General features: G+C 40.1%; 1 protein-coding gene across 1 annotated transcript in view; it reads left to right on the plus strand.

Annotated features, from left to right (window-relative positions):
• Nucleotides 1–13490, plus strand: part of MICU3 (mitochondrial calcium uptake family member 3) — an 86299-nt gene that overhangs the window by 61158 nt on the left and 11651 nt on the right. The window contains exon 10 of the mRNA XM_056803397.1: nucleotides 11857–11957. Coding sequence (XP_056659375.1) covers nucleotides 11857–11957 — 101 coding nt within the window. The remainder of the gene's footprint in view (nucleotides 1–11856; nucleotides 11958–13490) is intronic.

Below are 13490 nucleotides of genomic sequence, written 5' to 3' on the forward strand. Positions count from 1 at the left end.
ACTTTCTTTCACTTAGGCAAAGGAAACATCAACTCTCCCAGTGACCTTCAGATCCTTTTTCCACACTTGTAAAATGACTTTCCCCTCCCCCCCTTTTTTACTTTGATCTATTTTTTTAATTTGCATCAATTCTATTATACAAATTGCTAACTTTCTTTTATTTAGTTGGTCAGAAAAGAAATGTAAAATGGTAAAAAGTTTAAAAAGATGTAAAAAAAAAGAGAATCAGTAATAACCAACTTCCCTGCCTGAAATCCATACAAATTTTATCTCAAAGAATAAAGTCATCTCTGCAGGAGAGAAATTTAAACTTATTTAAGAAAGCCTCATCTTGATTCCCAAAATGAGACTGTTTTTTAGACTAAATACTTAGTTAAGTGTTGGACAATAATGCTCTAAATTAGTTATCTGAAAGAACCTTCTGCCCTCAACCCTCCTCTACTGTTTCTTCCAAAGGACACTGTTGGGGGAATCGGTGAGCATCTGCTGGGCAGCTATCCTTGTCCTTGGGTTCATGGCTTCCTTCCTCCCTTTTTATCTCCCTTTGCTGCCAGGCAGTGGATGCTTCAGGTCTCGATCCCGCCTTGGCTGAGCCATTAAGGCAGTGCTAGCTAAGCATGTGCACTGCTGTCCATCATCATGCACCAGCCCAAAGATTGCCACCTCAGTCTCAACACTCAGATTAGATAAATGTGTGTGTGTGTGTGGGGGGGGTGATCTTTAATTTGGAGACAGATAAGAGGCTTTATCTGTGGTCAGCTGAAGCAGTATCTGTAGCCACAGTAGCCACATGCAGTTGGGGGGACCAAAAGAAACAACAGGGACAATGATAGCAGGCATTGACACAATGGTTTGTAGTTTGCCCAATGTTTTCTGTTACTGGTTTTTCGTGATATCTTCACCACAGCCCTAACTGTCAGGTAATGCAGCTAGTATGATGCCCATTTGGGGAACAGCTGAACAAGTTGTGGCATATGATTTTGATGTAATGCCATTATCCTGTAAGAAATGAGCAGGATGGTGTTAGAAAAACCTGGGAAGAACAAAGTGAACAGAAACAGAACATAGTACAGTAATAGAAGAGTGATGGTCAATGGTGAAAGACTTAGTAATTCTGACCAATAGGACTCATGGTGTAAAAACACTATCAACCTCCAAATAGAGAACTGATAGATTAAGAATGCAGACTGAAGCAACTTTTCCCTGCCTTTATTTTTCTTTTGCTTTTTTTCAAGATGTGGATAATATGGAAATAAGTATTGCATGGCTTTTATGTATAGTGAGTATCATACTTCCTGCTTTCTCAGTGATTTGGGGAGGGATGGATGTTGGGAGAGAGAGAATTTGGAACTGAAAATGAAAACTAAATTAAACAGAAAAAGAAAATGGAGAGCATTTACTCTAGGCTGACGAAGAAAAGGTAAATCCCAATAATTTCACCCACTGTGAGAGACAGACCAGCTCCATTTTAGAGCTGTCTTAAAGTGCCTATCTTCCTTAAATATAGCTTTGGAATTTCTGTAGAAGAGATTTATACTGTGGGTGATTTATGGGTTACCACAGTGTAAATGAACAACTCTATTTAGTCAGTTATTCTCTGAACAAATTAGAGCTTTGACCAGGCTGGTACAGAGTTGAAGCGGGGAGGGGGATTGAGGGGGTTGTTATAAAGGCTGAGGTCTTGAAGGTGGGCACAAAAAAAAAAGGAAGGGCAGTACCATGGTCCTGAAGACAAACTTCACCCCTCTAAGAGTTGGAATCTAAACATTTTAGGGAGTGATCAAAAGTCTGGACAAGAAAATGCTTTAGCTTGGTGAAAACATGTGACTCCCTATGGTATGCCATCATCATGGTGGAGTAGATGGAGCCCTGTGTTCCAGGCCTTCCCCTGACCCACATTGGTTATGTGACCTCTCTGTGCTGTAGGTTCCACCTTGCATTGAGTTCCCTTCACCAATGAAAGCTTAATAGTTCCTACCCCTATGCTGTCCTTTTCACTGCTGGAACAATGCCCAGGCAATATAGGTAAGAGACTATATGTATGCCCCTTTTAAGAGTTACATCTCTGTTGACTCTAAATCAAATGCTCTGACCACTCCATCTGTGTCCTTCTGACCCAAGCCACCCTCCTCCTGACCTAACAACCAAAGTGGCAAGGGACAAATGGACTCCCCACCTCTACAGACTCTTGGAGCCAGGTCTAATCTGGCACTTGTTCCCTGGGCTGGGCACTATTGCCACTCCCCAGCTAAGGACCTTACCCTCTCAAGCCAATAGCAGCCCTATCTATTATTCACTATACAGCTCTTTTTACCAGTTTTTAAGAAATCAGTTCAAAGACAAAAATATGTTTTAATATGGAAAAGTCGAAAGTCCCTTATGAAGTGAACCTGGCAACCCTTTCTTGTACAGTTGTACCAAGGTAAACCTGCCATCTGCCAGGAGCCTGGCACTAAGCCCCAATGGCTAGCTGGTCTAGGCGACAGAAAGACAGATCTGTGAGTCAAAGTTCTTGGATTTTGTGGAGAGGGAAAGAGAAAGCCACATTCCAAAGCCACACTTACTGAATTGTAGGTGATCAGAATCTTGGAAAGGCCATTCCCTGTCTCATACCTTTTCCAACTCCACCAAGCCAGCATACACCTGGGAATTCCTCATAGAATAGCCTTTTCAAGATCTCCATTTGTTCAAAGCAAAGTCTTGAAAACTTGGGGGAAAAAATCACATTTTTATTCACTACAAATTATAAATCGATTCGTATCTTCCAGGTAATTATTTTTCAGTATTGTTGGCTAATTTGAGTAGTAATCTGCCCCAGGCTCTAGACTCAGAGTTAGATGTAACCCTAAGAATTTGGGGAACCCCAGCAGAGCCCTGTTTTAATGAGCTCATTATCTTTGCCTGGATTTAGTTATTCCACAGGTTAAAACATGCCCCCTTACACGTAACAATGTACTGTAATTTCCCAAAGCACTGTGTTTAACTTGGAACAGAAAGGGGCCTCCCCAGCTATTTCTCCATCTTGCTTTACTGTGGACTTCTCAGACTTCCAGTGTGCAGAATCACACCAAAATGCCAGCTCCTGTTCAGAAGTCCAGTTCTCATTGTCAAAGTTTTTTGCCATACAGACAATTTATCTGAATGGATAAATACCTGTCAAGTCACTAATTCTGTTCATGGTCCTCTTGGTTCCTTGCCTTTATGTATTGAAACATGATTCATAAATATAGAGAGTGTACATATATCTATGTAGGATGGGGCCTGCCTGGATTTTATTTTAAGGCTACTAGATCAAAGCAAAGTGAGATAATCCCCTTCTGTGAAAATAGCATCTGGGGTTCTTTTGTGGTTTGGGTGTCTTTTTGTTATGAAAACACCTGAATTCATTTTCTTCTAACAACAAGCAGTGGAATCAAAGAGCTCAAGCCTCTCCTCTGGTTTTGTCTCACCCTTTATGAAATTCTAGTTATATAACGCTGTGAGGGGACAGAGGACATGGGTGTAGTTTTCAGGGACTCAGAACTGTGCTCTGTTTCACAGAATGAAAAAATGTTTTGACCATTTCCATTTGCTCATTTGTTTTTTTGTTTGTTTTTTTTTCCTGATGTCCAACTGGAGCTCATGGCTCTGTAGCTCTGGATTAGCTGGATAAATGCAACCTAAATCTAATAAGATTTTGATGATGAAAGCCTGTAAGGGAAGATCTGATCTGTTCAGGGGCCCTGAGAAAAACTGGCTCAATGAGGTCATTGTTGAAAAGTTGTATAAAATAAAGCCATCTACATTTCAGTGTATTATGTCCCAAAACGGAGGACTCCATTTCCCTCCTCGCTGGGGGAAAACATGATTCAGTCATCACTGTTTCTCAGTTTGCTGAGTTTTGGTGTTCTTAGAATCTCTGATTTTTAAGGAAACCCAACCCTTTTTCAGCTTCGTGTTGTTCTTCATTGGTCCTACAATGAAAATGACATAAATGAGAGGGCGTCACATAGCCAAAGCCTTATTTTGTCCTTGTTCTCCAGCATTTTACTAACTAAATAGAAAGCTTGAACCCTCAGAAATGTGAAATGGGTGGAGTTTACCTTCTTTTCCTGCTCCCAAATGCCCATCTTCACTGCCCTGAGCTTCTAAATCCCTCTTAATGATTACCCCATCCCCCCTGGTCAAAGCTCCAATTCTCTCAGAGAACAATTGAGTTTTTAATTTATGCTGTGGTGTTAATAGTGAACATACTATGTTAACTCTCCCATGGCTCACTGCATTTTCGAGTATAATGTTTGAGGGAGGAGACACTTCCTGACAGTCCTAAAATATAGCTGGTTCATCACGAGCAGGCATGCCAAGTGGATAGTTTTGTGGGAATTATGGGAATTTTCTTAAATTCAGGAAAAAAGCTATCCATTTTCATTGTTTAACTTCTCTTAAACCTCTTCAGAATAATGGATTGCCTTATAATAACTGTAATATAGTTATTCTCCTATATCCAGTGTATTGCTATGAAGTTCTCCTATTTGTCATTGACTTTTTAAAAATGAATTGATATGTATTTATTGAGATCTAGCATACATTATTTGAATGTCACTAGAAGGTTATTTCATAAGCATCCATGTGGTTGACCTTGGCTAAATGTGAAATAGATCAAAGATGAAGTGGCCTTCGAACCTGGACAAGTCCTTTCTGCCTCCACAGGGATAGTGGGGGGGGGGGGGGGAGGGAACAAAGTTAGAATAGACAGTGACTAGATCTTCTGTAAATATATCTTAACTAAAAGCACGAGGTAATGCCTTAGTCCAGAAGCCAAGAAGTTGGAAGAAAATGGAAAACATGGACAAAATAAACCATCTCCCTTTTGGAAATCCTGTTTTAAATGGAACCACAAGGCATAGTCTGGCTCTTGGAGAGATAAAAGAATTTAGCTAAATTGGTATCACGGAGAACCCAAAGATGAAAAGAAATATTTCCAGAGCAATTTGGTTTTGCCTTGCAGAAGTCACAATGAGCATTAACAGACTGACTGCCATGAAGAGAATTACATTTTATATGCCCACATGCATTCCAGATTATGAATGAACTTTTCCATACCACACAAAATGCCCCAGGCCATATTACAATTTAATCTTCACAATAAAGGAAGAGCTAAGTATCTTCGTTGTTACAATCAGGAGATAGCTAAATCCAATCTTCACAATGATAAGTCTTTGCTTCTGTCCATTAAGTCTTAGATCAGTGATGGAGAACCTTTTAGAGATGGAGTGCTGGGCCACACTGCCACCCCACCCCCCCAGATCAAGTACAGTGTCTACCACCCCCCAGACTGTGTGCCATGCTCCACCCCTCATTACCCCACATAGGGGAGGGAGAAAGTGTTCCCATTGGGCTATTAGGCAGAGGGGTGGGTAAATTGAGGAATGTCCTCAGCTAGTGTAGAGACGGGGAAGGGAGTGGCCACAGTGCTCTGCTCCCTTCCAGCTCTGCTGCCTGTAAGCTGCCCACCTTATCCCCTGTGCATTCCCATTGGGCTGCTAGGCAGAGGGGCGAGGGATGGGGGAAAATGTCAATTTAGTGGAGAGGAGTGTTAGGGGCTAGATTATGGTTGGACTAAATATTTAAGAATATGGCCTCCAGGAATTTAATTACTTAATTCCAAATGAATTACTCAAGTCAGAATGACTTTTATGGTAGTTTTATTTACAAATAAAGAGTGAAAATAAGAAAAATGAAAGAGAAAGAGATAACTGCTCTGGCCTGGTCAGAACCAGGCAGGGCTTCAGAGGCCCCAGCAAAGAGGGGGAGGGGGGAGGCACAGAGGTTAATTAAACAAGGCTTCCAGCCACAAGGCCTCCTCCAAGACGAGGGGCCCCTCCAGAGGCTAGTGCCTCCAAAAAAGTCAAGGAAAGGGAGTCAGCCTTTTTTACTCAAGTGTCAGTCCAAAGGGAAGCAGTCTGAGGTCTCAAACCTGAGCTCCTCCAAGACCAAGTTCAAAGGGGAAAAACCCTCATAGGAAGTTACCACCGTATTTAAAGTCAGTTCTTTGTGTCACTTCCTGTGCCTTTGGTCCAGTTTTTACATGGACCAATGGCAGCTTTTAGTTTGCTTCGGACTGCCCAGGGGGAAGTCAGTTGTTTTTGATTTGTCACTCACTAGCACACGTGGGTCATAACTCTCCCTCCCTTCCCCATACATTCCTGGTGGCTAAAATTTAAAGAATAAATAGGGGAGAGTTAATCCCATCTTCATGGAAGAAGGAAGCAGCTCCACCCAAGTCCCTCCACCTTTCTAGCAACAAACTTGTGGGGGTGGGGAGAAGAGCATGCCATCTTTGGAACCTGTTCCATAGCTTTACCATCACTGTCCTAAAAACTGGTTGCCTTCCTTGCAAAAGTGGATGCAGGAGCAGACACTGAAAATTGTTTGAACAACTGGATTTTAGTTCCCTAGATGGCCAGTGGTGTAGACTTGTTTGATTTCATTGACCTTCTTAACCACATGGGCCACTCTCTGCTCTTGGAGGCTGAGTCACTAAGAAGTAGCAATAACAGCACAATGGCAGAGCATAATGACCAGAGGCTCCCAGGTTACATTGATGCATACTGTCTGTGTATCACAACCACTTTCTCAAAGAAGAAAATTGAACACATGAATGAAGAAGCCTTTGTGGAACACATGTGGTGCCAAACATTGCGTTAAAAGATCTTTCCTGTTCTTGGAATGAGGGAATATTTGGTGTGATGAGCTCTGAACAACAAGATGAGGTGAAGATCTCAAAGCAAGAAGGCCAGTTCACCTCAGCAGTGTCAGAGATACTTGGTGGGAAAAGCCGGAATGTGACTAAGTTTGGTGTCTTATATGGGCACTGTTTATGGTACCCCAAAACAATTCCAATAGTAACATCAAAGATCACTGATCTCAGATCACTGTGACAGATGTAATAACAATGAAAAATGTGAAATACTGCAAGGATTACCCAAATGTGGCACAATGTGAAAGTCACAACATGAGCACATGTTGTTGGAAAAATGGTGCCAGTAGACATGCTTGACACAGAGTTGCCACAGACCTTCAATATGTAAATAATTACAGTATCTTTAAAACACAAAAGACTAAAGCATAATAAAACAAGGTATGCCCATGTGTGCAAGTAAGCCATATGTGTGATTAATAGGAAATAATGAACAGAGGGCACAGAATTAAGAGATTGAGAAAGTCTTGGTGTAGAAGGTAGGACAGGGAGGCCAGGGAGCAGAAGGAGAGCATTCCAGGCATGGGGTGGGAGGGAAGGGGAACAGAGAGAAGCTGGAGGAAAGAGATGGAGTGTGTTGTTCATAGAACAGCCAGGGGGTCAGTGTCACCAAATGGAAGAAAACATGTCAAGGAGTGAGGTGTAAGGCTCAAAAGGGAGGATGGGGCTAGTTGACAAAGGACTTTGAATGCCAGGCAAAGCACTTTGTATTTTCTAGAAGCAATAGGAAATCAATGGAATTTTGAGAGTAGGAGATGACATGGTCAATTCTGCACTTTAGGAAAATTCCTTTGGTGGCTGAATTGGAGTGGGGAGAAACTTGAGGGAGGCAGATTTCCCCCCTCCAATCTGAGGCAGACAATTGCAATAATCCAAGGATGAGGTGACGAGGAGTAAAAGAATGATAAAGTATGGTGAGCAAATGAAATTATTCAGAACCTGCTATAGCTTTTTCTACTAAAAGAAGAGCAGCTAACAATTTTTTTGACTTTCCTCATATCAAAAGGCAAAGGAAACAGTACAGGAAATTTCTCTTCTAAATATATACTTTTTTATCCACATAAAGTAACTAGTTGCCACAGTGGAGATGATGGGAACATTGGCGGGGTAGTGACCACTCCATCTCTGAGTTTGTGATAGAGAGAAGAAAACCGGAATAGTCTGGCATGTACCCTACAAGTACAGAGTGCATTTTTCTTTTTTAAAAAAATTCATACTTTTTGTCTTAGTAACAACTCATTTAAAAATGTTTATATTTATTTTATTCCAATAACACATTTATACCTAAGTTTTCCAAAGTTACACAACTCCCTTAGTAACAAGGGCAAGGCCTAAGCAACTAGAGTTAAATCACTTGCCCAGGGTCACACAGCTAGTAAGTGTCTGAGGTCTGATTTAAATCCATGTCCTCTCAACTGCAGGGCCTGTCACACCATCTATTTAGCCACCTAGCTGCCCTTTAGAGTGCATTTTTTCTTTCTTTTTTTAATCCTAGGCATTTGAGATTAAGTGACTTGCCCAAGGTCATACAACTAGGAAGTATCTGAGGTCAAATTTGAACCCAGGACCTCCCATCTTCAGGCCTGGCTCTATCTACTGTGCCTCCTAGCTCCCTCTCAGAGTGCATTTCTTAAAAGCTTCCCAAAAAAGCTAGAATCCCATAAACTAAAATTCTACAGGAGAAATCATTCCAGGCAGTATGGTAAACTTTGAAGAATAAAACTCTGAAGACACAAATTCTGAGGAGGAGGAAAAGGAGGAAGAAAATTATCTAAAGGGGCTGATGTGTATATACCCAGAATGCATCAACCAGTTTAAGTTTTTAAAATGACATTTACAAAAGAGGAAGATATCGGGCAGATACAGAGAACATGATTAAAATAGGGTCAGGCAAGGTAAATAGTTGACAATTCAAAAGCATTGCCTGCTTCTTTAAAAAAAGAATGTCTTAAATGTTAAAGCTCAGAATGAGCTTAGATGGATAATGAAGATTAAGGACAGCCAAGGGGGGAGGGAGAGTTTGTTAGCTTCATTGTGAGAAAGAGAATTAAAGAAATAATAGAACCACTGCTCAAGGAGTTGACATGATGATTTCAGCAAATAGAAGGTGGAACTCACTCATTCTTTGTTTGCATTTACCATGAATCTTTGGATTGGAAAGGACCGAACTAACATAACTAACAGAGACTCAATAACCAAGATAAGTAAGGGCATAATAAGAAAAATATCTATGTGCCCTGATGCAGGCAAATTACATGACCCTAGTGATCTATGGCCCAAGTCCTGAAGGCCCTGAGAGCTAGAATTGCTGAACTAACGTGGGTGAACAACAACATAATGTTGGCTTTATTTTTATTTTTTTAAAAAGAAAGTAATCACTTCCGGATCTGTTTCCCAAAGAAATAAAAAGGGAAAAGGATCTATTTTTACAAAAATATTTATAGCAGCTCTTTTTGTGGTGGCAAAGAATCAGAAATAGAAGGGATGTACATCAACTGGGGAATGACTGAACAGATTGTGGTACATGTTGGTGATGGAATACTAGTGTGCCATAAGAAATGATAAGCAAGATGATTTCAGAAGAAGCTGGAAGGATCTGCAGGAATTGATGCAGAGCAAAACAAGCAGAACTGGGAGATCATTGTACTAAAAAAACAACAATATTGTACAATTGACTGAAAACTTGGCTCCTCTCAGCAGTGCAATGATCTGAGACAATCCTGAACAGATTGACAGAGAACACTGTTGGAGTCATCTTTCACATCAGTGTATTTATGGTTTTATTTTGGGGTTTGACTTATGTATGAGTTTGCTCTTACAACAATGACCAATACGGCAGTATGTTTTGAAGGACAATTAAAATTATTTTTTAAAAGAAGGTAGAGAATGCAAGTTATAGTCCAGTGAGTTTGGCTTGGAATCATGGCAAACTTAAAGAAATGAAAAAAAAAAATACAAGAAGCTGTGAGCAAGGGAAATATCCATCATACCTGTCATAACCATAACCATAAATTGAATAAGTTCATCCATAAAACGGAGGAGGGAGAGTAGCAGAATGATGAGAAAGCAAAATTGATAATGCAACCTACAAGAAACCACAAACTCATGTGAGGCAACGGTAAAAATAGTCATGGTTAAAAGAGACAAACAAAAAAACTATCTTGTGCTTTTGTTGTTGTTGTTCAGTCATTTAGCCAAGTCCAACTTCCTGACCCCATTTGGGGTTTTCTTGGCCAAGATCCTGGAGTGGTTTGTTATTTCCTTCTCCAGCTCCAGTTTAGGAATTTTCCTAGGCCCAAAACTATGTGCGGGGACAGCTAAATGACACAGTGGATAGAGTAACACTGGGCCTAGAGTCAGAAGACCATCTTCTTGAGTTCAAATCTGATCTCAGACACTTACTAGCAGTGTGACCCTGAGCAAATCACTTTAGTGTAAAATGAGCTGGAGAAGGAAATAACAAATCACCCTAGTATCTTTGCAAAAAAAAAATGAATTCACAAAGAGTCGGTCATAACTGAACACAGCAACACACATAGTTTTACACAAGCCTAACAAATGTTCATTGGATTGAACTGTACAAGTATGGCAGATGGAGAATGTGTTTAACCCAGAAATGAGCAGGAGAAGAGGCTAAGACTAGATTAATTGGAGAAACATGTGTTAAGTGGCCACAAACTGCTCACTGACCCAAGAGTGGTCCTAGGAGAATATTAGTATCCCAGATGGACTCCAGGGTCATTTGGAGTCATAAGAAGCCCCAATCTAGGATCTTATAATCATCAGTGCAGAGCTGGGAGGGACCATTGCATTGATGATGCTAAGATTCTAGATCAGATGTAGGGCTAAGCTTCCAAAATGTGTTTCTCCTCTGGAAACAGAACTTTATACAAACTTACTTTGAAATCAAGTTGAAATTGCTTTTCTTCAAAAGATATAAAACAATATTAGCTTCATTGAGTTTTTATTGAACTCATGTAAAATTTGTGTTCTAGTGCCAAGGCAGAATTCACTTATGCAAAAGAATAATTTGCCTTCCTCATACAGGAGAGACATTTGGAGACTGATCACTTAGAGTTCTCTTTGGCTCTTTAGAAAACCCTGAACTGAGGAAACTGAAGTCAAAAGTTGAAGAAAAAATACTAGACTGAATTATGAAGAGAACCATCAACTGTTCTAGGTTAATGTACTGAACACAGATACAGCTTGAGTGCATATTTTGGAAATGACCATTTAAAAAATATTGTCCCAAAGAACTTGATTACTTTTTAAAAAGTAGACCTGTGGTTTCATTGGGTGCAAGTTAGTAACTGCTTTGGCCTTAGAGAATCCCCTGGAACCTAGGAGATTGAATTGTCCAGAGCCACACATTTAGTGTTAGAGGAGTTAGAGAAGGGAGCAAACAAAGGTCTTCTTGACTCCAAGACCAACCCTTTCTATCTCTCACTGACTCTCCTCTCCTCTCTCTCTCTCTCTCTCTCTCTCTCTCTCTCTCTCTCTCTCTCTCTCTCTCTCTCTCTCTCTCCTCCCATTCTCTCCCTCTCTGTATCTTTCCCATGTCCTTTTTCATTACTATGCATCATAGATAACATCTTTTTCAATAGATATCATCATAATTAATATGCTTTAAAACTATTGGGGGGGGGCATCTGGGTATCTCAGTGGATTGAGAGCCAAGCCTAGAGACGGGAGGTCCTAGGTTCAAATCTGGCCTCAGCCACTTCCTAGCTGTATGACCCTGGGCATTAAGTAACCCCCATTACCTAGTCCTTACCATTCTTCTGCCTTGGAACCAATATACAGTATTGATTCTAAGGCAGAAGGTAAGGGTTTTAAAAAAAGTTATTAGGTATAAGATACTCAGACTTCCATTGAATTAGTCGCTTTATTTTTTAAAGTTTTTATTTCATTTTCCTTTCCATTTAGATAATCCAATTTTCACTCCCCTGTCCTTCATTGTTCATTATTAAATTAACTTTTATTTAATATTTAAAATACTACTATTGTTAACATTTTATCTGGTCTTATTAAAATTATGTAAAGAATATGGAAGCATCTTTTTCTGTTTTGTTGATTTTTTTTAACTAGAACTAACTTTTTTATTGTACTGTTTGAAGCGAGCTGACGACATCACAAATTTAGTGTCAGATACCACTCTGCTTATACACTTTTTTGGAAAGAAAGGCAAAGCTGAGCTCAACTTTGATGATTTCTACAGGTAAGATTTAATTTTTACACTTGGAATGACAAATCTAGGTATTACTCATTTAATACCTGTTTGGTTTCTTTTGCATTAAATCATGAAAATTTTAGCTCCTAAAGGGATCTTAGTGATTTTATATAACCATCTCTTCATTCTATGGGAAAGGAGAATGGGCCACCAAAAGTTAAGCAGTGGCAGAACCAGCCCCAAGGCCTGAATCTGAGTCCATAGTTCCTTCTATTAAACTTAAATAAACTGTCCCCAAAAAAATAAACTGTCCCCAAAAAGAGTTCATGAAAGAGCTTAAATTCTTTGGCCTTAAATGTGTCAACCATGCCAATGCTATCCTTTTTCATTAACAGACATTTTAATGTCTATGATTTTTATTTTTAAAAGTGAGAAGTATAGATGATAACCATTGGCATAAAAACTGAAGCTTTTTTCAATGTTTGAATAAAACTAGTTGTTATGTTGTACAATGATATTGCCATAGGTTTTCATCTAGTGCCTTTATAATACCCTGACAAGGAATGGAAAGGGATTCCTGCCTTGGGAATTATGTACTTTAAATGGCCAAAATTTTTGTGTCTCTGAGGATTCCCCCACATTCTGCTAATAAGGCCTTGCTGGTTTCATCATTTTGATTTTGAAGCCTGTGAAACAACATCACTCCAAGACTCAACTGGCTCTCTGATCTCATTGGGTCACAGATTGCAGGCTATCATGCCTGCCCATCCTGGAAAAACATATCCAGGCCCTGTAAACTCACAACTGGAGACCCACCAATGTTCTGGAGGTATTGCTCATTTTCTCTTGAGCACCAGCAGAACACCATGGCTGCCAACCTGTCATCCCTCAGTCTTGCCATGGGTACTACCCCACCATCTTCCTTACCTAGATGAGGGATGACATTTTCACCACCACTAAATATATCAGTACTAACACTTTTAGCCATCTTATCCACTCTTTTAGGAGGGTGAGGAGGCCTAAGCCAAACACACTTGTGAAGATTCCTGGCCTACTCATCAATTGCCCACATGGGATGAATAGCCATTATCATTTCAATCTACCCCACACTAACCCTTCTAAACCTATTAATCTACATTACCATGACACTCACCATATTCCTAACCCTTGACTTCTCTTCAGTAACTAAAGTAAAATCCCTTACAAATATATGAAGTAAATCAACCCCAATAATCATCATTATTTGACTGACCCTTCTATCCTTTGGGGGCCTGCTACCCCAACAGGGTTTATACCAAAATGACTTAGTCTTCCTGAACTTATCGTCCACAACAGCATCTCAATAGCAACTGCCATAGCTCTCTCTGCTCTACTAAACTCACTCTTCTACATACCAATGATTTATTCGTCTACCCTCACAATATTCTTTGGGATGCCATTTTTTACTCTTATTCTTCCTCTGTGCCTTCATTGGTTATGAGCTGTAGGCTGCCCAAAGCCACCTTACACCTCTCCAGTGCCTTTAGTGGGAGACTCATTTTTAACTCTTTGGATAAGTATCTATGTATCACTACCATATAG

The sequence above is a fragment of the Monodelphis domestica genome, chromosome 6 (genome assembly GCF_027887165.1).
Source record: "Monodelphis domestica isolate mMonDom1 chromosome 6, mMonDom1.pri, whole genome shotgun sequence".
NCBI classification, from domain to species: domain Eukaryota; kingdom Metazoa; phylum Chordata; class Mammalia; order Didelphimorphia; family Didelphidae; genus Monodelphis; species Monodelphis domestica.